The sequence below is a fragment of the Rhinoderma darwinii genome, chromosome 4 (assembly GCF_050947455.1).
Source record: "Rhinoderma darwinii isolate aRhiDar2 chromosome 4, aRhiDar2.hap1, whole genome shotgun sequence".
In the NCBI taxonomy this organism is placed as follows: domain Eukaryota; kingdom Metazoa; phylum Chordata; class Amphibia; order Anura; family Rhinodermatidae; genus Rhinoderma; species Rhinoderma darwinii.
Window position 1 is genome coordinate 329402332 of NC_134690.1, and position 26029 is coordinate 329428360.

General features: G+C 42.8%; 1 protein-coding gene across 2 annotated transcripts in view; it reads right to left on the minus strand.

The window, feature by feature from the left end:
- Positions 1 to 26029, minus strand: part of LTBP1 (latent transforming growth factor beta binding protein 1) — a 380067-nt gene that overhangs the window by 225789 nt on the left and 128249 nt on the right. For both annotated transcript variants that reach the window (XM_075862823.1, XM_075862821.1), the window contains exon 4: positions 22582 to 22760. In XM_075862823.1, coding sequence (XP_075718938.1) covers positions 22582 to 22760 — 179 coding nt within the window. The remainder of the gene's footprint in view (positions 1 to 22581; positions 22761 to 26029) is intronic.

The window sequence follows — 26029 nt, forward strand, 5'->3', positions numbered from 1 at the left end:
TTGAAGATTGGTTCCGCATTTATGTAATGTAAAAGTAATTTTAGCATCTTTTTAAATAAAAATGTACATACAACATAAAAAAGGCCAAGAAATGCTACTGAAATTTTTTTTTCTGTCTTATTAAAATCTAATTCTAAACTTGAATGAAAAGAGGGTCAGAAGTGATGGTTATAGATCTTCAGAGACAGACACTAGACAGACTCATGTGGAGATGAGAGAAACAGCTGCATTTTTGTTTATGGAAGATGTTGCCAACTGGAATTACTCAGGATATTTGTGAAAGTTGAAAGCCGAAGAAAAAACCCCAAAAATTATTTTCGCTTAAAATATCCAACAGCCATTTTCAGGGAGCCCCTAAATAATAGTCCTGCCATTTCATGCCCTTTAGAACTAAACCTTTAAAGGGGTTACTAATTATCTGTCCTATTGGGACATGTCGTACTTATAGAAAGGATGACCCTACTTTCAATGATTAGTAACGTTCTTATGCAGCACTGGGGCCATGGTTATAAATCTGACTAGGTCAACATCTCGTGAACGGAGGCATGGCTTAACAGAGGCAAAAAGAAGGCAGCTCTGGGGGCCTTCATTAGGCCCCTGGGCTGCTATGACAACTATTGGCACCCCCCATTCACGTTGTGGGGGCGTCGATGAGATGCCGGAGGGGGCCGTTTACGACTTTTCAAAGCCTCAGATGCTGCGGTCGCGATTGATCACAGCATTTGAGAGGTCAAATGGCCAGGAACAGCGCGATTGATATTCCTAGCCATTAGTCCCGGGTGTCAGCCGTAAAACACAGCTGACACCCGCTGAGAATGGAGTGCGCTCTGCCCTTGAGCGTGCTCCATACTTCCCTATGACGCTTATCATGTACATGTACGTAATAATGCGTCAAGGTGTTTAACATCATTCTTCCAGGGCAAACACGTCACATTCGGCAGAACGAATGCATGCATAGCCAAAACTACTATACATTTGTGTAAAGAAAGGTTACAAGTCATAAGGAGACGAATGACAGTCGCACTGTATTTGAATTTTTTTTCAGCCCGAATTAATAATAGTCTAAATCGAAACATCTTATATTTATTCTTTTTGCCAGCATACAAAATTCAGAATAAATAACATTTTATTTACATAAGGCTGCTTGAATATATATATATATATATATATATATACACATAAACAGTTTACAAGTATTCTGACACTAATCAAAGTTATAAAAAGAATTAATAATTTATATATAATTTAATTATTTATCATATATGATTGAATAAAATGTATTAATAAATTATCTGATATGTCACGGTGACATCAAAATAACTTCCAAAGAAATCAATGGAGGAGAAGCACAGGAATTGTGTCTTTTCATCTATGGAAATATGCTGCTATGACCAAAGCAATCAGGTAATCTATACATACCTTATGAGATACTTTATTACATGGATATACCCTTTAATGCACAATTTACTAGCATAAAGTAACATATTACAATGAAAAACACAGATTGGGCTCATTTATTGAAAAAAAAACAATATCCTCCTAATAAACGACTTCCAGTTAGCATTTCTTCCGTTAGAGGAAAGGATGTTCATACTCATTTGTGTAATTGTCCTAGCAATACTTTCTGTAACATAACTCCCTTTCACATAGTCAAAGTGTATTCAACCTAAATGTATCTTTAGAAAAATGGAATTGAAGGCTCACGCACAAGGGCGTATTATGGCTAAAGTACAGCCTCCTTACAATGAGGTTGTCAGACAACTGGTCCGTAGCAAACGCTGTGATAACAATTTCGTGTTACCCTGCTGGTCAATGGCAGTAAGGTTGACACTTTACCACAAGTGATTGGCTGGCGCAGTCTTGTGTCAGGTTATCATATCATTGCTGCAGTGTTGTATAAAAAGACAGACTGGGGACCATGGAACCATCAAGTGGGTTTTAAAGTATTTGTTATTTTAAGCCATATAATCTTACTTTCCTTTTTTTTTTCATATATAGTCTGTAAACTACAGGGTGGGCCATTTATATGGATACACCTAAATAAAATGGGAATGGTTGGTGATATTAACTTCCTGTTTGTGGCACATTAGTATATGGGAGGGGGGAAACTTTTCAAGCTGGGTGTTGACCATGGTGGCCATTTTGAAGTCGGCCATATTGTATCCAACTTTAGTTTTTTCAATGGGAAGAGGGTCATGTGACACATCAAACTTATCGAGAATTTCACAAGAAAAACAATGGTGTGCTTGGTTTTAACGTTACTTTATTCTTTCATGCTATCAGTGTGTGAAGAGTGGGAGAAGAGGGTTGCACTGACAATCCAACACAATGGACAGCACTTTGAACACATTTTATAAGTGGTCAGAAACTTGTAAATAACTCATGAAAGAATAAAGTAACGTTAAAACCAAGCACACCATTGTTTTTCTTGTGAAATTCTCGATAAGTTTGATGTGTCACATGACCCTCTTCCCATTGAAAAAACTAAAGTTGGATACAATATGGCCGACTTCAAAATGGCCACCATGGTCAACACCCAGCTTGAAAAGTTTCCCCCCTCCCATATACTAATGTACCACAAACAGGAAGTTAATATCACCAACCATTCCCATTTTATTTAGGTGTATCCATATAAATGGCCCACCCTGTATAGAGGGGTTGTCTCAAGCATCACATTAATGATATACTGCTAGATTATGCCACCAATGTCCAATTGGAGAGAGTCTATCCGATGTGACCCCTGCTGACATCTAGAGCGCCATGCCAGATTGTCTCCTCTATTCAGATTTCTTCAGACCGCATTGTCAGCCCATTATAGTTAGTAGCTGAGCATAGACTACGAAAAACAAAGTGGCACAGTAATAAAGCTGGGCAATTAATCAAAAAATAGCCAAAACCGAAAATCAGCACAATTAATCGACATCATCTTGTGCATTTCAGTTTTTTCAATTATTATTTATTTATTTTTTCCCAGACATTATACTGTGGGGAGGGCAGCTATAGGGGGCATTATACTGTGTGGAGGGCAGCTTTAGAGGGCATTATTCTGTGTGCAGGACAGCTATAGGGGGCATTATACTGTGGGGAGGGCAGTTATAGCGGGCATTATACTGTGGGAGGGCAGCTATAGGGGCATTATACTGTGGGGAGGGCAGCTATAGGGGGCATTATTCTGTGTGGAGGGCAGCTATAGGGGCATTATACTGTGGGGAGGGCAGCTATAGGGGGCATTAGTCTGTGTGGAGGGCAGCTATAGGGAGCATTATTCTGTGTTGAGGGCAGCTATAGGGGCATTATTCTGGTGTGGAGGGCAGCTATAGGGGGCATTATATTGTGTGGAGGGCAGCTATAGGGGGCATTATACTGTGTGAAGGGCAGCTATAGGGGGCATTATACTGTGTGGATGGTAGTTATGGGGGCATTATACTGTGTGGTGGGTAGTTATAGGGACATTATGCTGTCTGGAGGGCAGTTATTGGGGCGTTATAATATGGAGGGCAGTTATGGGGAGCATTGTACTGTGTGGGGACAGCTATGGGGCATTATACTGTGTTATACTATTGGGGCAGTGTCAGGGGGTATATTATATACAGTAGTATATTTTTTTGTCTACTTTTTATTTTTAGAAAAATACTATAATACATATAATTCACAGATTATATATTATACCCCCCACCTCCCTCTTCCTTCCATACCGCAAGAGAAAAAAAAAACAAACAACAAAAAAAAACTGAAAATAAAAATTTAAATATTCAAGAACTTCTCCCGTTAGTTTTAAAGAAAACAAAAAAGACAACTCAGAAGGTTTAACAGTATCAATCCATTTTCCCAAAATAGCAGAAAAATTCGGCAAACACCCCCTATATTTATAGGTATAGTACTCATATGACATCAGCTTAGAGGTTTCTGATTTCCATAATTTCATAGTTGGGACTTTCTTACTCATCCAAAATCTGACAATTAGTTTTCTAGCAACAAACATAAGTTTTGATATCCCCAAAGTTTTTGAAGTAATAGGCCCAAGCTGATCCGGGTCACTTCATATACAAGTTTTTAATTCATACAAAGATTTATATCATAAATCCTATTAATTTAATTTGTTACATCTATCCAATATCTGATCAACTTGGGACATCTCCATATTAAATGTATCCATTTCAAATCAGGGGAATCATATTTAGGGCAATTTAGGGAATCAGAATAACCTATTCTGTGTAAAAATATTTAGAGTAGTGAAGGTGATGTATGATCAAATATTGACTAACTTTATGTGCCCCATTTAGAATAACCTTATGTGAAATTTTATAAATTCGTGTCCATTCCTCATGAGACAATCCCCAAATCTTCTATCCATTTAGAACATGAGTTAATATATACCTCTTGTGATTTATTAACCATCAAATGATCATACAGCTTACAAATAAAGCCCTTTTTTGGCCGAGGTACTAGGATTTCATAAACCACAAATTTACTAATTATTTCTTTTTTTCCCTCTTTTGCGCTTAAGTGCATGAGATAATTGTGTATTTCTAAATTTAGTGTTCCTGTTAAGGATCTGCCAGGCACAGCTTCTGTATCCACGCCCATAGGTAATCAGTCTGCACCTGCTTCTATGTCTGTGAGACTGACTCCATCTTCCACCACTCAGGATGGCAGGCTTAGGAGTGGGAGAGCCTATCACAGCCTGGCCAGACGGAGCTAGCTCCCGCCCTCTGTCTATTTATACCTGCCTTTCCTGTTCCTCCTTTGCTTGTGATTCTTCTCTGTTGGTTTCCTGGCCCTGCTGCAGCTTCTTGAACTACTTGTCCCTGCTTCGTATTGACCCTGGCTTACTGACTACTCTTCTGCTCTGCGTTTGGCACCTCGTACTCTCCTGGTTTGACTCGGCTCGTTTACTACTCGTGTTGCGCACGGCAACTGCCCCGCTTCCCTTTGTTCTGTGTTTCCTTGTCTGGTTGTCTGTCGTGCACTTACTGAGTGTAGGGACCGTCGCCCAGTTGTACCCCGTCGCCTAGGGCGGGTCGTTGCAAGTAGGCAGGGACTGAGTGGCGGGTAGATTAGGGCTCACTTGTCTGCTTCCCTATCCCTGTCATTACAGTTCCATGTGATTACTTCGCCTACAAGAATTTCTCCCAACTCTCTAAATTTACCCCCTCTGTATAAATCTGAGATATTAAATACACCTTTTCTGCCAGAATTTAGCTAGATCAACATCCCATAAATCTGGAATAAAATTTTTTGACCAGAGGGGTGATTATTACAAAAATAATTTAGACTGCTGCAATCCCATGCCAAACTTTGTCCATAAACAAACACAAACAATATTTACTGTAAACCAAACCCCGGAATTGACCCGCTGATCTTTGAAAGATACTCCATGATTGAGTATCTATCTATACACCACTTTTTCATATGGTCATTAACTGCCAAGTCATCTCAATTTATAATATATTTTAATTGAGAGGCCTAGAAATACATTTTCATATTTGGGATTCCCAATCCTCCCCTATCTATGGGTAACTGAAGTTGTTTAAGTTTAACCTGTGTTACGTCCATGGCCGGGGATCGCCGTTCTAACTCACCCCCTGACGATACCGGCCATGGACACCTCTCTGCTCGGCGTCCTCCTCCCTCTGGCAGTCGCCTGCACTGTCTTCCGGGTCCTCGCGCCGTTCCCCGCAGGGCGCGCGCCCGCGCGTGCACGGCCTTAAAGGGCCAGTACGCGTCCAGCTGCCAGTAATCAGTTATTAGCCCAAATGGCTGCTGGACTATAAAAATGAGCTCTGCCCACTGGTTCCTTGCCTGAGCGTTGTTGTATACCCTAGTCTGTCTTGCTAAAGGTCTCCCAGTGTTTTCCAGTTCCTAGTGTTGCCCGTTCCTGCTGCCTGTACCCCGTATTCCGTACTATCGTTACCTGCTGTAAAAGCCAAGTCGTGTCTTCCGCCGCATCCGCGGCGTCACCTGCTGTGAAAGCCAAGTCGTGTCTTCCGCTGTATCCGCGGCGTCACCTGCTGTGAAAGCCAAGTCGTGTCTTCCGCCGCATCCGCGGTGTCACCTGCTGTGAAAGCCAAGTCGTGCCTTCCCGCTGAATCCGCGGCGTCACCTGCTGTGAAAGCCAAGTCGTGATCCTGCCACTGTCTACTATTGTGTCAGGTACCCGTTTTGAACTATAGACATTGTTTTGTACCTAGTTGGCCAGCTGCTACCCCGCTACGCGGTACGGCCCAGTGGGTCCACACCCCGCGCCGTGACAACCTGTACACTTTTATCCTGCCAGATTAAATTCTTAAACATTGTATCTATTGCTTTAAAAAAACGAATATTTAGCAAGATTGGCGAATTGGACAAGACATAAAATTTGCGGAAGTAAAATCATTTTTATTTTGGCAATTCTGTCTGCAGTGCTAAAGGGGAGTCTCTTCCAGATTTTTATTTTATTTTTGATCCTACAAAACAGGGGATCAATATTTGAGGTTGGAAAATCAGAGACCTCTCTAGATATACACTACCGTTCAGAAGTTTGGGGTCACCCAGACAATTTTGTGTTTTCTATGAAAACTCACACTTATATTTATCAAATGAGTTGCAAAATGACTAGAAAATATAGTCAGGACATTGACAAAGTTAGAAATAATGATTTTTATTTCAAATAATAATTTTCTCCTTCAAACTTTGCTTTCGTCAAAGAATGCTCCATTTGCAGCAATTACAGCATTGCAGACCTTTGGCATTCTAGTTCTTAATTTGATGAGGTAATCGGGAGAAATTTCACCCCATACTTCCAGAAGCCTCTCCCACAAGTTGGATTGGCTTGGCTTGATGGGCACTTCTTGCGTACCATATGGTCAAGCTGCTCCCACAACAGCTCTATGGGGTTGAGATCTGGTGACTGCGCTGGCCACTCCATTACATATAGAATACCAGCTGCCTGCTTCTTCCCTAAATAGTTCTTGCATAATTTGGAGGTGTGCTTTGGGTCATTGTCCTGTTGTAGGATAAAATTGGCTCCAATCAAGCGCTGTCCACAGGGTATGGCATGGCGTTGCAAAATGAAGTGATAGCCTTCCTTATTCAAAATCCCTTTTACCTTGTACAAATCTCCCACTTTACCAGCACCAAAGCAACCCCAGACCATCACATTACCTCCACCATGCTTGACAGATGGCGTCAGGCACTCTTCCAGCATCTTTTCAGTTGTTCTGCGTCTCACAAATGTTCTTCTGTGTGATCCAAACACCTCAAACTTCGATTCGTCTGTCCATAACACTTTTTTCCAATCTTCCTCTGTCCAATGTCTGTGTGCTTTTGCCCATATTTATATTTTCCTTTTATTAGCCAGTCTCAGATATGGCTTTTTCTTTGCCACTCTGCCCTGAAGGCCAGCATCCCGGAGTCGACTCTTCACTGTATACGTTGACACTGGCGTTTTGCGGGGTACTATTTAATGAAGCTGCCAGTTGAGGACCTGTGAGGCGTCTATTTCTCAAACTAGAGACTCTAATGTACTTGTCTTGTTGCTCAGTTGTGCAGCGGGGCCTCCCACTTCTCTTTCTACTCTGGTTAGAGCCTGTGTGTGCTGTCCTCTGAAGGGAGTAGTACACACCATTGTAGGAAATCTTCAGTTTCTTGGCAATTTCTCGCATGGAATAGCCTTCATTTCTAAGAACAAGAATAGACTGTCGAGTTTCACATGAAAGCTCTCTTTTTCTAGCCATTTTGGGAGTTTAATCGAACCCACAAATGTAATGCTCCAGATTCTCAACTAGCTCAAAGGAAGGTCAGTTTTATAGCTCCTTTAAACAGCAAAACTGTTTACAGCGGTGCTAACATAATTGCACAAGGGTTTTCAAGTGTTTTCTAATCATCCATTAGCCTTCTAACACAGTTAGCAAACACAATGTACCATTAGAACACTGGAGTGATGGTTGCTGGAAATGGGCCTCTATACACCTATGTAGATATTGCATTAAAAACCAGACGTTTGCAGCTAGAATAGTTATTTAGCACATTAACAATGTATAGAGTGTATTTCTGATTAATTTAATGTTATCTTCATTGAAAAAAACTGTGCTTTTTTCAAAAATAAGGAAATTTCTAAGTGACCCTAAACTTTTGAACGGTAGTGTACATACACCCAAATAAGAGAACCCCTCCCCCAGGGACAGAATAAGCAATCCTAACCTATTTTCATCTAGACCTTTGGTAATAGGCATCAGAACCAATTTTGTCTGATTTAATTCAAAACCACAGAAAGACCCGTACACTTCAATAAGTTCGAACAACTCCCTAATAGACGTATTTGTTTCGCTAAGAAATAGTAAGATATCATCTGCATACAGGGAGATATTCTCTTCCGTTGATGCATATCTGAAACCTTTTATTCTCTCGCTTTCTTTTTTTTAATAAATTCTTTTATTTATCAATTTTCAAACATAACACGATGATGCAAAAAGGATCTGCAAGAATATAGCACTTCGGCACGCAGGCCGGAAAATGTGGTCAGCTTGTATGGTGTGTGTGCAAACAGCGAAAAATCAACATTAATTGGGGCTAGGCCCTTGCATCCCGAACCTGCATACATGCACTAGACCCACAGTGAAGCATAACATCAAAGGGGGAGAGAACAAGGAGTGGAGAAAAAAGGAAAGACAGGGGAGGGAGGGTAAGTGACGAATTCTGGTGTTATATGCCCTGTAAAGAGTACAAATCAGGAGACTACGATGTTCCTGAACTCCACTGATGATTGAAACCTGACCCAGTGATACCAGGTCTTCATGAACTTGGCATGAGTACCTCTCATGGATGCCGTGAGATCCTCCATCCTCATGATCTCCTGTATCTTATTAAACCACATGTTGAGCGAAGGCGCAGCAGATTGTCTCCACAGCGCTGGTATGCAGGCCCTGGCAGCGTTCACCAGGTGGCGGACCACAGAGCGACGATATGAGGATAGTGGTACCTCGCACAGATGGAGCAAGAAGAAGGCCGGTGTGCATGGGAGCGGGAAGTCCGTAAATTTAGAAGTGATGCGCCACACTTCTGACCAAAAGTCAGTCAGCATCGGACAATCCCAAAAGACATGGAGAATCGTTCCCACCTGGTCACCACACCTCCAGCACAGTGGGGAGACTGCCGGAATCATGGCATGTATTCTAGAAGGCACCCTATACCAGCGCGTTAGAATTTTAAATCCTGCTTCTTGATACCTGCTGGCCATGGACGATTTATGTTTCATCGTGTATACCCTATCTTGTTGTTCTGCCGAGAGTGAGATTCCCAAATCCCTTTCCCACCGTAGCAAATACGTGGGTGTGGAGGGGGTAGATGGGGAGATCAGTAAGGAGTATAGTCTGGATAGAGTGTGCTGCATCGAGCCCGTGCCTGCGCAAAGGAGTTCAAACGGAGTTAGGTAAGGACATCAGGAAGTGTCTCAGCTGAGTAACCTGCCAGGGAGTGAGGGGGAGAGGATCTGACAAAGATGTCAGTTGTGGGCCAGTCATCCAAGACTCCCCGTGCAGGTAATGAGAGGCGGGGCCCCTACCTGCCTGCAACCAGCTCTGAAAAGGACCCCCCTCCCACCCTTGAGGAAACGCCGGGTTACCGAAGATCGGGAACATGGGGGACGGAGATGGGGAGATCTCTTTCCGGGGAAAGACCATTAACGCCACTGTCAGTGAGGGCCCTATCGTCGGGTGTGTCCTTGCTGTCAGAGGGGTATCCCTGCCCAGCCACGGCAGAGCCTGTAGGGGGACAGCCATAGAAGACTGTTCCATTGATACCCATTGTTTGACCTCCGTATGGCGGAACCAGTCCAGGATGCGTGTCAAGTGCGAGGCCTGGTGGTAGGAAATAAAGTCAGGGAGCCCCCCCCCCTTCACTCTTGGAGCGAAAAAGTGTGGAGCGGGCTATACGGGCCGGTTTCCCCATCCAAATGAAGCGGTGGAGCAAGGACAACAGAGTTCGGAAAAAAGTGCGGGGAATATGGATCGGTAGGGCTTGGAAGAAGTACAATATCCGTGGGAGAATATTGAAAAAGAAAAAGAAAAAAATGATCCAGGAATATAACTAGGCACTCTTGGGTTGGATAAAATTTAACAAAGTATTTTATTCATAAATCCAGATAATACCGGCAGTATAAGTTTATACAACAATAATTTAAAACATTTTTCTCCTGGCCAGGAAAAGAGACATATAATAACACCTCTATGCTTCTATACTGTCACCTCATGAGTATGTATATAAACATCATATATGCACAGAACAAATTTGAAAAGATAACAATTTTCAAAGCAAAAACGCTGGGTTATGTTCACACTTGCGATTTTCGACCATATATGCTGTTTTTGTCACAAAGTGGCCAGAGTTCCTATGTAGAGTGATTAGTAATGAAATTTCGAAGACATTCTTTTTATAAGAAGTGTAGATCTCAAAATAGGAAAACAGTCCCATATGTTAAGGAGATATAGTTTACAACATATCTTTTTCCCTCCTAGGCGGATCCTGATTTTTATAAATCTTATAATGATAGAGAGTCCTTTCACAGACCTGTTAAGGTCAGATATGTAACATATAGATCTTATAGTGATAGATGGTCTTTTCACAGACCTTTAGGGTCAATATGTAGCCCTTAGACTTAAGCCTTAGAGGTTTTTACCTTGAACAGCCAGCGAATGCCAGGAATCCTTGCATGAAAGCAGTCGGTCCAATAGATGGAAGGTCAAGATCTTCACAAAAGGCAAAATTCACCTGTATGGCCATACATTTCATTTACGCCTCCAAATCTCCACCATCATATCAGTTGAGGATTTTTCTCCTCGGTCTCCACGGGCATTCGCCACTGCAGTCAGAGAGACACGGGCCCGGCAATGCAGGATCACACGCTGGCAGCCAGGTAAGTTTAAAATTTCAATCGTATGTCTCCTTCCACGTGGTATCTCCAAAACTGGACAGGAATTCACAGGGCAAAGTGTAGACGTCACTACCCGCCCTGTCTGATTGAGACAGCTGACGCGTTTCATCCAGTACAGGATTTCTTCAGAGCCGATGAAACTGGATGAAACGCGTCAGCTGTCTCAATCAGACAGGGCGGGTAGTGACGTCTACACTTTGCCCTGTGAATTCCTGTCCAGTTTTGGAGATACCACGTGGAAGGAGACATACGATTGAAATTTTAAACTTACCTGGCTGCCAGCGTGTGATCCTGCATTGCCGGGCCCGTGTCTCTCTGACTGCAGTGGCGAATGCCCGTGGAGACCGAGGAGAAAAATCCTCAACTGATATGATGGTGGAGATTTGGAGGCGTAAATGAAATGTATGGCCATACAGGTGAATTTTGCCTTTTGTGAAGATCTTGACCTTCCATCTATTGGACCGACTGCTTTCATGCAAGGATTCCTGGCATTCGCTGGCTGTTCAAGGTAAAAACCTCTAAGGCTTAAGTCTAAGGGCTACATATTGACCCTAAAGGTCTGTGAAAAGACCATCTATCACTATAAGATCTATATGTTACATATCTGACCTTAACAGGTCTGTGAAAGGACTCTCTATCATTATAAGATTTATAAAAATCAGGATCCGCCTAGGAGGGAAAAAGATATGTTGTAAACTATATCTCCTTAACATATGGGACTGTTTTCCTATTTTGAGATCTACACTTCTTATAAAAAGAATGTCTTCGAAATTTCATTACTAATCACTCTACATAGGAACTCTGGCCACTTTGTGACAAAAACAGCATATATGGTCGAAAATCGCAAGTGTGAACATAACCCAGCGTTTTTGCTTTGAAAATTGTTATCTTTTCAAATTTGTTCTGTGCATATATGATGTTTATATACATACTCATGAGGTGACAGTATAGAAGCATAGAGGTGTTATTATATGTCTCTTTTCCTGGCCAGGAGAAAAATGTTTTAAATTATTGTTGTATAAACTTATACTGCCGGTATTATCTGGATTTATGAATAAAATACTTTGTTAAATTTTATCCAACCCAAGAGTGCCTAGTTATATTCCTGGATCATTTTTTTCTTTTTCTTTTTCAATATTCTTTATCAGGAATGGCACCGTGCTATATTATATTGCAAATTTGGGTATGTTTAGGTATGGTTTTCAATAACCACATCTTTTTTCTATAAATATCCGTGGGAGAATGTTCATTTTGAAGATTGCACATGTGCCGAACCATGTGAAGGTGCCCTTCGTCCAGGAATCCAAATCGCTATTTACCCGTTGCAGAAGAGGAGGATAGTTAACTGCGTAAAGGCGAGAGAGATCCCTGGAGAGCTGGACCCCCAAGTATTGAAGCGAGTCTCTAGCCCATTTGAAGGAGAAGGACCCCGATAAGTCCTCAACTAGGGACTGTGGCAATGATATGTTGAGAGCCTTAGATTTCTGATAATTAATTTTAAAATTTGACAGCTTCGAGTATCTACTCATCTCCGCCATGAGGTTGGGCAGGGAGATCCTGGGTGCAGTTAGGAAGAACAGAAGGTCATCCGCATACGCCGCCACTTTATGCGATCTTCCCCCCACCAATACACCCGCTATATCTGGATTGGAACGAACTCGACAGAGGAAGGGTTCCAAGCACAAAATAAAGATCAAGGGAGACAGGGGGCAACCCTGCCGCGTGCCATTGGAGATAGAGAGCGGAGATGATAAGGTACCATTCACCTTAACCCTGGCAGATGGAGATGAGTAGAGGCTCGAGATCCATTGCATCATGTGGGAACCCAGTCCGACGTGCCGCAAAGTGGCCGACATGAAGTCCCAGTCCACCCTGTCAAAGGCTTTCTCCGCGTCCGTGGACAGCGTGATAGATCAGGTTAATTGCCCTAGTAGTATTATCCCTAGCTTCCCTCTGGGGCATGAAGCCCACCTGATCATAGTGGATCACACTGTGGAGAAGGGGGGTAAGTCTATGGGCCAAGATCTTTGCAAACAACTTGAGATCTACATTAAACAGGGAGATGGGGCGGTAATTTTGGCAGCTGGTGGGGTCCTTCCCTTCCTTGGGTATGACCGTAATGTAAGCCCGCAAGGCATCCTGAGGGAGAGGACCCCCGTCTGTGAGGGAGTTATAGGCCTGCAGGAAATGAGGCCCGAGAAGGTCTGAGCAAACCTTGTAGTACTGAATGGGTAGACCACCCGGGACCGGCGCCTTCCCCACCGGGGAATCCTTCAGGGCCCAGGACCACTCCTCTGGAGAAATCGGCTCTTCCAAGGCCGCTAAAGCTTCCTGTGGGATACTTTTCATCCCCGAAGAGCGGAGGTATGCCTCCATCTGCTCCCGTCTGGTTCCCACTTCTGCAGAAGAGGAGGTCCGCGGGAGATTGTAGAGTGAGTGGTAGTACGCCCGGAAGGCTTCCGAGATGTCCTGGGGCGATGTGCACCCCCGGCTCCGGGTGTCTGCACTTGGGGGACATAGGTTCGTGACCTGGTTTTCCGCAGTGCCCGTGCCAGAGTCCTGCCTGGTTTGTTACTGAATTCATAGAAGTGTCGCCTACACTTTACTAGGGAGACCCTAGCCTTAGCAAGACAAAGAGACCGGACCTGAACACGCAACTGCCCCAGCTCCGTCCCCACCACCCGATCCAGGGAAGCCTTGTGGGTCTGCTCGAGGAGGTGTATACGAGATAACAGGTCGCTCAAGTGAGCCATCCGTTCCCTTTTGAGTTTAGATCCGATCCGAATAAATGAACCTCGGATCACGCACTTATGTGCCTCCCAGACACTAAGCGGACTTACATCTGGAGATACATTCGTAGCAAAGTACTCCCGAAAGTCCCTATGTATTTCTGAGATTACAGTCGGGTCCTGCAGAAGCGAGTCGTTTAACTGCCACTGCCAGGAGCGAGGGTGGGCTGCAAGGAGACAGAGAGAGAGAGTGTAAATAGGGCGTGATCCGAGAAGGTTATGTTGTCTATAGCGACTGAGGAGAGGAGGGAAAGATGGGAGTGGCGCAGAAAGAAGTAGTCTAGTCTGGTGTATGTGTTGTGGGGGGCCGAATAGAAGGTGTAGTCTTTAGTCGTCGTGTGCATAAGCCTCCACGCATCTATCAGTTGGTGGTCATGTAGCAGCCGACGCACCCGGCGATGTGTCGATCTGGGTAGCGACGAATGTCCACGTGAGGAGTCTATAGTCAGGTCCAATGTAAGGTTCAGGTCCCCCCCTAGTATGAGAGTGCCTTCCGAAAAACCATCTAACTCCGTCAAGACCCCTTCAAAGAAGGCGACCTGACCAGTGTTAGGGAGATAGCATGTGGCCAGTGTGAACAGTGTGTTAGCCAACCTACCCTTCACGAAGATATACTGTCCCGCTCCATCTGTACGAGTCTCCACGTGCTCCCATTGAAGAGATTGAGAGATCAGGATAGAGACCCCCTTGGTCTGGGAGTCCGGTGAGGTACTGTGATACCCCTCCGTATAGTGAGAGTCAGTCAACCGTGGAACGCTGTCCACCCGGAAGTGAGTTTCCTGGAGGAACGCCACATGCGCTTTCTTTTTCCATAGGAGATGGAGGATGGAGGATCGCTTCTCTGGAACGTTTAGGCCCTGTGCATTCAGGGAAACAACCGTAATGTTAGACATATGGAGCCACAGAAGGGAAACAAAGAGCGGAGGGAAAGGCGGGAAAAGAAACGGAGACCCCCGTATAGAAGGATGAGGGCCGCGAAGAGGGACACTAGCGTCCCACTAACAGCGGGGTACAGAACCCCTAATCAATACTTTGCGTGTTATGCCGGGCCCGGGAGAAAATACCCCCTAAGCATGACGCAAAAGCGCGGAACCTAGTGGGGAACGTAGAAGGACAGCAGCGTGTAGAGGTGATCTCCCTGAGACTCACCACCAGAAGAGGCTGAGGTAGTAAGAGCCAAAAAGAGAGGTGCCCGGAGCCCCGGACTCATGCGGCCGTCTGTAACGGGTGCATGAAGGTTCCCGACCTCCCACTGCGGCGCAGTGGGAGGGGGGGATATGGTCCCTCAGACAATTCCCTGGACCACTCTGACAGAACCCCCTGGCCCACCTAAATTCCCCTTTGGCCTACCAACAATCCCTCCCGCCAAAACCTAAGATGAAACCTGAGGAGAAAAAGAAGGGGGGGTTAGACACTCATATCAAACAAAACAGACCCCCACAGACTCCCTTATAGATACAATGGTCCATTAGCCTTCTGGCCGCAGGCGGATCAGTTTCTTCGGGTCGATCGCCGTCCAGATGCCCGTTGCTCCAGAGGACCGTCTCTAGGATGTGGCAGAGGAGGGCGCGCAGTGTCCAAATACAGGCCCCCCCTGGGAAAGAGCGATGGTGGCGGCTCCATCCAGTCTGGAAGGCATACAGGAGTGATGTCTAAGAAGCGGAAGGCTTCTTCCAAATCATCCGGTGAGCGGACGGCAAAGGATTGCCCCTGTCGGCGGAGAATGACGTGGAAGGGATGACCCCATCTATAGGAAGCGCCCGCTTCTTTGGTAGCCTCCAGCAAAGGACGTATCACTCTGCGCATATGTAGGGTCAGCCAAGAAACATCCGACAAAATGGACACCTCCTCACCCTGGAAGGGGACGGCCCCCCGCTCCCAGGCTCGCCGTGCAATGTCCTCTTTTTGCTTATAGAAGTGCACCCTGCAGATGACATCTCGCGTGGGCGGTTGCTGTCCCTGTTCCGTGGGCCTGCTAAGTGATGCACCCAGATAGCAGAGGCAATGGACGGCTCCCTTTCATTGTGTCCTATGCACTGTGCTGCCGTATTCCATCTGTGTATGTGTCGTTAACAGACACATACACAAATGAAATAAAACATGGCAACCCTCAGTGCAGTAAGAAAGTGTCAATAAAAAAAAACTTTGTGTGTGAAAAATTAAATAAAGTCAATATAATATTTTATTAAATATAAATACATTTTAAAAAAATCATGACACTGTTCCTTTAAAGAGGCTCCTCATCAATTTTTTCTAAAATATGGTTCATATGCCATTTATAAAATACTAAAATCAATCAATCAATCAATCAATCAATCCGTCTTTCGCATTCTTAAAGGAGTTTTCCAGCCAGTAAAAATTGATGGCCTATCCTCAGGATAGGCCATCAATAGCTGATGGGTCGGGGTCCAACTCCCAGGACCTGCACCGATCAGCTGTTTTGAACGGGGTGTAGCTAAAGGCTCATCGGCCCCGGTGCAAGAATTCAGCTTGGGCCCCTCTACCCCTCCCCAACACAACCATCATCAGACCCCTGCGCGTGCCTATGCCCAGACGCCTTGCCCAACAGCCCCCATAGTATAATGCCCCACACAGCATAATGCTCCCATAGCTGCACCCGCACAGTATAATGCCCCACATAGCTGCCCCCATACAGTATAATGCCCCCCATATCAGCCACATACAGTATAATGCCCCCCATATCAGCTCCCCATACAGTATAATGCACCCATATCAGCTCCCCATACAGTAAAATGCCCCCATATCAGCTCCCCATACAGTATAATGCCCCCATATCAGCTCCCCATACAGCAAAATGCCCCCATATCAGCTCCCCATACAGTATAATGCCCCTCCATATCAGCTCCCCATACAGTATAATGCCCCCATATCAGCTCCCCATACAGTATGCCACTCCATATCAGCTCCCCATACAGTATAATGCCCCCATATCAGCTCCCCATACAGTATAATGCCCCCTATATCAGCCCTCATACAGCATAATGCTCCTCCATATCAGCCACCCATACAGTATAATGCCTCTCCATATCAGCTCCCCATACAGTATAATGCCCCTCCATATCAGCTCCCCATACAGTGTAATGCCCCTCCATATCAGCCCCCCATACAGTATAATGCCCCTCCATATCAGCTCCCATACAGTATAATGCCCCTCCATAACAGCTCCCATACAGTATAATGCCCCCCATACAGTATAATGCCCCCCATATCAGCTCCCCATACAGTATAATGCCCCTCCATATCAGCCCCCATACAGTATAATGCCCCTCCATATCAGCTCCCAGACAGTATAATGTCCCCATATTAGCTCCCCATACAGTATAATGCCCCCATATAAGCTCCCCATACAGTATAATGCCCCCATATCAGCATAATGCCCCCCATATCAGCCCGCCATACAGTATAATTCCCCATACAGTATAATTCCCCCATATCAGCCCCCCATACAGTATAATTCCCCATAGCCCCCATGCAGTATAATGCCCCCCATTTTATCAGCCCCCATGCCATATCAGCCCCCCATGCAGTATAATGCCCCCATATCAGCTCCCCATACAGTATAATGCCCCCCATATCAGAATAATGCCCCCCATATCGGCCCCCCATACAGTATAATTCCCCCATACAGTATAATTCCCCCATATCAGCCCCCATTCAGTATAATGCCCCCATCTTATCAGCCCCCATGCCCTATCAGCCCCCATGCCATATCAGCCCCAATGCAATATCAGCCCCAATGCAATATAATGCCCCCCGCCATATCAACCCCCCCTATACAGTATAATGCCCCCATATGTGCATAATAGAAAAAGAGCATAATTACTTACCTATCTCGGTTGCCACGCCGGGTGGAGGATCCTTCGCCTCTTCCGGTGTGCGCTATGAGTGACTCGGCACAGACAGGCGTGATGATGTCGCTACATCCCACCTGCCTGCGTCAAGCCACTAAGGGCAAGGTGAATGCTGGATCAAGGAGACGTCAGCTCCTTGCACCAGCATTTAATGGAACCAGGACCTCAGTGAGTGACTCGCGACCCCCCTGACGTCTTCACACGACCCCCCAGGGGCACGCGACCCACAGTGTGTATTGTATTGTGTTGTATTGTGCAGTTTGCAGTGGAGAGAGGAGGGGGTGCTGTAATTTAACGGGCCGCCCCTCTCCACCGCAAACCGCACAATACAACACAATACATTACAAGGCAACACAATACATTGCATTACAATACAGACTCTGCAGCTCACCTGGAGTCCTCTGCATTGGCTCTTCCATGGCACTGGCTGGAAGACGTGTTACGCGACAACACGGTCACATCATGTTACACGTCGTACGAGCGCTGCTTCGTCTTCATTGCTACTTGCTCACTGTGAATCGTCGACACACTTGTAGCGGAAAATCACAGAATTGCAGCTTTCCACACATTCACTTCAATGGGAGCAGAAGGCTGCAATACCTGTGAATCGCCGCTACATCCGTGTCGATGATTCACAGTAAGCAAGTAGAAATGAAGGGGAAGCAGCGCTCGTACAAGCGCAACATCCCCTTCAAAACAACTAATTGGCGGTGGTCCTGGAGTCGGACCCCGACCCATCAGCTATTGATGGCCTATCCTGAGGATAGGCCATCAATTTTTACTGGCTGGGAAACTCCTTTAATATTGTGTATAGTCATTTTCTAAGGCATCATCTTTTATATCAACATTTTTCAGCATGAACAAAAAGTGTTATTAAAATTTAGGTGGTTTCCATATTTACTATAAACTCCTACAGCCTGTTGTGAGGCAACTGTATAATGTCAACTCCTCAGGGTTATCATCAAATTTACCCACGTAATACATTTTATTTTTAAGGAATGGGTGGAAAGTGTCAATGGGAAATATTTTGGAAGTAAACAAGCATAATGAATTGTGGCCTTTGAGTCACTGAAATATTATCTACAATATAGCATGTAGACACTGACACTTATCCATAAACCCGGAAAATCAATTCAATCTACTTTGCCAAAGGAAACGTTGTTGAAACTGACATCAGTAGACGCTGTGTAATGCTGCATGTAAACCACAATTCGTCACGCCGTCCAGCATGTAATCCAGAGATGACCATGAGCTGCCACACCACTGGCTGCTCTCCAACACCACAGCCTGGGCACCAATACAATGTTTCTTTACAAATACAAGCTTCAAGCTGCCATATGCCTCCTGCGTAGACAACATTACGTAAATCACATAATAAATCAACTGTTCGGTAAATGAAATTGTCATTCAGCGACTATGTCTGGTTATTATGCGGATTAGAAGGCCCTTCATCTTAATTTGGCAACACATTTTCCAAAGCTGCCTTCAGTCCCTTGGGATATTATAAAAAGGCAACGTTTATTTCAAACTTACAAAAATAATTATGCAAATCAATGAAATTTACATATTTTAAACCGTTTTATCCAAATACGCCTGCCAATCACTAGCAGCTATGGCGAGTCTGTTATAACAATTTCACAGGTATACATTTGTTTATATTCAAAACCAGGACTAAGGACCTGAGATAAAGGGAAATAGCTATATTTGCATTCATCTCTTGAATATATAAAGAAATGCATATGTAAAATATATTTTTTTAAATGAATTTGATCAATCTAGTGAATTCTAACTCATTCATACCGTGTTGAAGATGGAAAATTAATCTCAGCAGTTTTTGTAATTTCGATAGGAGTTTACTAAAGGCCCTTTTACAGCGGCAGCTAATCGGCCGGTGAAGCGAGCGCCAATCAACGAGACATTGTTGATCGGCGCTCGTTTGCTCCTGTCACACTTAGCTATGTATGGTGACGAGCGGTTGTTACTCCGATCGCTCGTCCCCATCCATTATTATCATGTCGGCAGCGCGTCTCTCTGTTTACACAGGTAGATGTGCTACCGATAACGATAATATATTACTTTTTTAAAACGATACGACCAGCAGATGATCGAGCGTCTGCTCGTTCATCTGCTGATCATTCCCCTGTTTACACAGGGCAATTATCAGCAACGAGCTTTCTATGAACACTCGTCTGCCCAATAATCGCTCAGTGTAAAACCCCCTTAAGCGTGCCTATGCGTGGCCACCTTTTCATTTATTCTCCTCCTGGATGTCAAGAGTAACCCCCGTTCTGGAAATCTGTGCGTTTCAGAACTAAGACTCTCATCTATCACACATTTATGGCATATCCCACTTATATGCCATAAAGGTCTAACTTGAGATAACCTTTTGATTTATCTTTATAGGGGTTGAGACTCTGTTTTTCGGATACAGAGCCCCAAATCTCCTGCATTGAGATCGAGTTCAATGCAGCATATGATAGAGGGAAAGATGCTGAGCTCCATGATATATGATAGAGGGAAAGCTCCATGATATATGGGTTTATATGATTTTCTGAGTAAATCCTTATAGGACTCCACGGAGACACAGTGAGAGTCCTGCTTACTCCGCCCACATACAGTGATTGACAGCTTTCCATGTATTAGTGAATAGATGTAGCAATCCTTATCTTGACTCTGATAACTTGATGCAGCGTGATAACTCATCACTTAAGCCATTGAAAAACATTGAAAACATCAAGTTTAAAGTTTTTTGCCACTGTGTATGAAATGTGTTAAAAGTCAAGTTAAAGATTGCTACGTCAGGATGTACAGAGAAGTCTGTCAATTAGCCTGGGTGGGTATGGTAATCAGGAATCTCACTGGCTCTTCTAGGAGTCCTGTCAGGATTTACTTTGCTTTTAATTGAGAAATATTGCATCTATCACTCTATCATATGCTGCTATCAGATGAATAAAAATTATTCAGTAAGCTTCTAAGCACCCTCTAGTGGCCACACAGAATTTAATCTTTTAAAGCAGGTTCGCTTTAAAAGATTAAATTCTGGCTGGCCACTAGAGGGTGCTTAGGAGCTTACTGCATACTTTTTAGTCATTTAAAATGGTTTTCCTCAGGATAGGCCATCAACATCTGATCGGTGGGAGAGAACACTGAAATACTGTGAGCCACATCTACATGTGTGTCGGCGATTCACAGTACAAGCAGTGATAAGAATAAAGGGGTAATAGCACCATATAACGTCTGAACGTTGTGGGTGCCAAGAGTCAGACCCCCACAGGTCAGACAGTGATGGCTTATCCTGAGGATAAGCCATTCATTTCTTCTAACTGGAAAGCCCTTTTAACTCAATAAAATCGATCTATGTATCAGCTCCACCTCTATGAAAATATTTTATGGAAATAATCTGTACAGTTAAACATACTAGTCGGTGGACAGTTACTTTTAATTTACCTAAAAACAACACAAACATTTAAATAGTAAGATTGAGAGAAGTCACATACTACACAAATTTAATCTGTTTGCGATGTTGATCCAGATGAAGGCTAAAAAAAATCTGTGAAGTAGATGTTAATTTATCCCCCATATGACAATCAAGAATAAAACCCTGGTTCAGTGACCGATGTTAAGGAAGTCCATACAAACTAATGTAACTATTAATATTATGTTGCATCTATGATTAACAAATGACCACAACTCACGGTAAAAAGGTCCCATAGTCTTACCGCTCTAGCAGTGAAAATCCTTAGGATTGACAGGAAATAGATACATATACTTTATAGTGTATGTTGTGATGCTGTAATCGATAGGTTGTGATAGAAAGCTTCCAATTACACAGTGTACACTACCTTTACAAACTGACAGATTATTACATTGTTAGGCCTTGTTGACACAGTACAGATTTGATGCAGATTTTGCATGCATTTTTTTTTTTTTGCCAAAAACAAAATTGGATCCAGGAGAGAAGACACTATAAGGCCTTCCGTTATCTATTTCTTCTGTTTTGGTTCTGTTCCTTGGCTTAAAAAAATATTTGCAAATTCTGAATCTAATCTGCAATGTGTGTATAAGGCCTTAATTGATGTATTACATTTACGAAAGAAATAAAAGCTCAGGTACAGTAGCTCATACTTTAAGAATCCTATTAAGCTCAAAACACACACTAAAATTACATATTAGAATTAAATAGCAGTCTCAATTGCATTAAATATGGCACTGAAATGATGCCTATATGTTGTATTATAGGCTTTATGCCTTTTAAATTAATATACTGTAGGTATAAAACATTCCATGACCAGTTGAGTGATTAAATTGCTAAGAGGCCAAAACAAATTTACTTTGGTTAGGTAATATTGCTTGTTTATGTCACATCCAAGTCTGTCGTAATTGGTTGCCATGTCAATCATCCTTGTTTTCCATCCACGTAACAGGGTAAAAAATGGTGATGAAACTTGGTATCGTATTTTACCTAATTTATCCCATTTAGATACATAGAGTCTAATTTTAATTGACTGTAATTTAGTTTTAAATAACTGTCAGGTACAGACACACGTATTTACTTTGCAGAACCACAGTGCTGGAAGGTTGAAAATATAAAAGATAGACAACTTGAAGCCTATTAAAAGTTAATAACTGATGAGTCAAATTTAAGATAATTTTTAGAAGGACAAAAAAACAAGATAATTGCTTGTGGAATTGTAGATTTAGGAAACTTAAATAAAGATGTTTAGACTATATTGATCAATACATTTGAGGTGCTGAAAAGTAAACTACATAAACAATAGAAGTGTTGAAATAATGTTCTCTCATGAAGTTATGATAATATTCTGTTAGCTTTAGATGCAGCAGATTGACATTGTGTGGTATAATTTAGTCTAGGATGCTCAAATGTAAAAGAAAAAAAAATTATCTATATATATTTGCACATTTTCAGCCCATTCCACCAAATTACCTAGTTCTCTCATATAGTTAAGACATATCGTGCAGAAACTTGAACAAAGTTATATATATAACTTACAATGATGTAATTGTGATGTCAGATGGTCCAGGCCGTTTGCTCTGAGAGGTAGTGATCCTTCTGTGGATTGTTCACCCAGGAGAACTTTCTTGGAGTTAGAGAAGTACTTTGGTTTAATCATAAATTGCTGTGTCTGCCCATGCTGGAGGTTCATGGTTAATGTCTGTGGTGGTACCATCCTGTTCAAGACAACAAAGACTGCTTACTAACACTTTATTCCAGTGAAATTACTTATTCAGAATGACAAATTTGCAGGTACACGTAAAGCTTATATTTAGGCCCCATGCACACGACCGTGCCCGCAATCACGGCCCGCAATTGCGGGCACGGCCGGCCGCTGACTGACAGCCGCATTTTCGGGCCGTGCTCCCATACAAAGTAAGGGAGCACGGCCCGCAAAATGCGAAAGAACGGACATGTTCCATAATTCCCGGAACATTTCCACGGCACTGACACCCTTCCGTAGTGCTACGGAAAGGTGTCAGTGTTCAATGAAAGTGAATGGGTCCGCAAAAACGGAGGTTTTTTGCTGTCGTGTGCATGGGGCCTTAAACAGTAAAATATAAACATATACATTTAGAGTAAGACCATATTACATTTTGAGTCCCACATTGAGAACTGTGGGGTTGTGATAGCAAGACTTGTCACTGTGTGGACAGACCCTCCCTAAAAGTGAAACATTCAATAAAGCGGTAATATTTTCACTGGCATAATTATATATGTTCAGTAATATCTTTAAAATATATGTATTAGTCTAGCATTTAAGCTTTCAGACACAAAAAAAATATATACCCCTAGTCTGGATCATAACAAGTGGCCACTAATGGAAACCTTAAAATGAATGCAAACATTTAAACACCATGTTATTTTTTATTTATTTAAATAATTTAAAAAATCTGTGCTTGTTAATTTCATAAAAAAATATTTTTAGGGGTTGGATCTCCAAATCTCCTGCTTATCCATAGAGTTCAACCTGCCTGATTGCATTGAGCTTAATAACAAAGCAGTATGCAGTAAGCTCCCCCTAGTGGCAGCTATAAGCAACCAGAATTTTTTGAAACTGTATATTGTTAAATAAATCAGTGCATAATGTTGAATCTAAAAACGACATGGTGATAACCGGTAGATATTCGCTAGAAAATATAAGATATTGGTAGTATGGACTACTACTTCTATCTCAAAACTGCAGTACAATGTGCAGAAATGAATGTGAAATAATATCAGTTTTAACTTTTGCTTTCTGCTTCCTTGTTAGTTAGGATCCAGTTACTCCATGTCCTTCTGAGAGCGGCTGATAAATAATTTTTTCCATTAGGCTACACTGTGCTTGTATGCACATACAGTCAAAGCAACCATTCATGAAACAGTAGAAAGCAAATTTATTCCTAGTGTTGTAATCACTCAAAAAATACCTAAGCCCCATTATGAGCTATAATGTGGTCCACCCAGTCAACAGAGCTAACCCAAAAAAAAAAAAAAAAAAGAGAGAATTTGGGGAACTGGTTCAAAATGCTACAATGTATTTATTTATTTATTTAAAAAAACTGTTTTATTGAAAATTGTACAAAAAAAAAATTTTTACAACAAAGAACAAAAGCAACATCAGCCAATTATTGGATAAATACAGAGATGAATGAAAAGTCACCGGTATTATGGATAGAATTCATTTGTCACATCTACAGTATATTCAACAACCATAAGATACATGTAATATTCATCGACAAATAGTAAGGTAAGCATTTCCATCCTGTATAGGTATATAGCATATATATAATACGTAGTTATCAACCGTGACCGAGTAAGAGTAACCGGGCCCCTAGCAGTGCAGAGCGCAAGGAGGTTCTAAGGGACTAAAGATTGTATTATGTTATAGGAAAGCCACACCGGACCTTCCATACCTTGTCAAATTTATGAGGACATCTGTTCTTATCCACTATCCTTTTATAAGGGATAATTGTATTTTCTGTATTTATACATTGAGATGTTCTAGGAGACCGTCTATCCGTCCATCGCATAGCTACCATTAAAAGAGCCAAAAATAAAGTTTCTCTAATAAATATGCCATTGTGATGGGGCAACTCTTCCTCATTCAAAAGGCATAGTAGACAAACAGCCTGAGTAAATGGAATTGGAGTTTGCAGAATTATCTCTCACCTCCATCCAATAGTTAAGGATTGGAGGACACATTTAATTGAAAAATCAGCCTTCGCCGTACCACATATGTGGCACTCGGAGGAGGGAATTCTTCCCATTCTATGTAGCCCTACTGGTGTTAGATAGCACTGGCATAGAATATATAATTGAACAAGCTTATTGTTCGCAGCAGCTGCAGGTTATCCAACGCGTCTAACCATTTCTCAGAGAGTATGTATAAGTCTTTCCCATTTTTCTACTCAGAACCTGGGTATACATGGTGGAAATAAGACCTTTGCATCCATGGCTCCTCAAAATATCAATAAGAAGGTAAGAAGAAATAGATAAAGTATGGATTCATAAACTGTGCCTGTCATGCATGTTTCAATTGTAAGAAATGATAGAAGACTGTTCTCGGGACTCGGTATAACTGCTGAATTTGGTCAAATGAGACAAAAAGATTCGTTATGTACATTCGAGAGAGGGTTGTAACTCCTAAGGAGGTCCAGAATTTTGCATCCTGTGACTCAAGTAACTGTGGAATACCTGAATTGTCCCAAAAAGGTAATTTAGTGTCCTGAAATTGAAAAATTGTTTTGAATCGGTAGTAAGGAGTGGGTATACTGATTTGGAGACTCTAGGACCGCCCATAGCCTACTTATATGTAGAAAAAAGCTGAAAGTACCTCAGCCTCTTCATTCATGGGATCATCCGGATCTCAGAGTTCAGACACTTATTGATCATAATATTATGGCATATCGTCGAGATAAAATGGTTAAACCCCTTTTAGGCCCCATGCACACGACCATATTTTTCATCCGTAATCACGGACTGTAATTACAGACCCATTCATTACTATGGGCTACGGACACCTTTTTGTATTTTTACGGATGGGTGTCCGTGCCATAGAAATGATAGAACATGTCCTTTTTTGTCCGTAATTACGGCACGGACTCCCCATAGAAGACTATGGGCGCTTCCATAATTACGGGCGGCTACAGATGTGCATCTGTAGCCATCCATAATTACGGAAGCATTGCTATGCAACGCCAGGGGATTACCCTAGATTCCTCCCAGTTTTTTTTGTAGATCTGTAAATACGGATGCGTTACGAATGCACTACGGACCATATTTACAGACACCCTTCCGTATATGCGGATGATTTACGTATGACTACGGATCCGTATTCACGGACAGTATTTGCGGATGGATAAAAAATATGGTCGCGTGCATGGGGCCTAAAACAGTCCTACAGTGAGAAAGAGGGTTGTAACTCCCAAGGAGGTCCAGAATTGTGCGTCTTGTGACTCAAGTA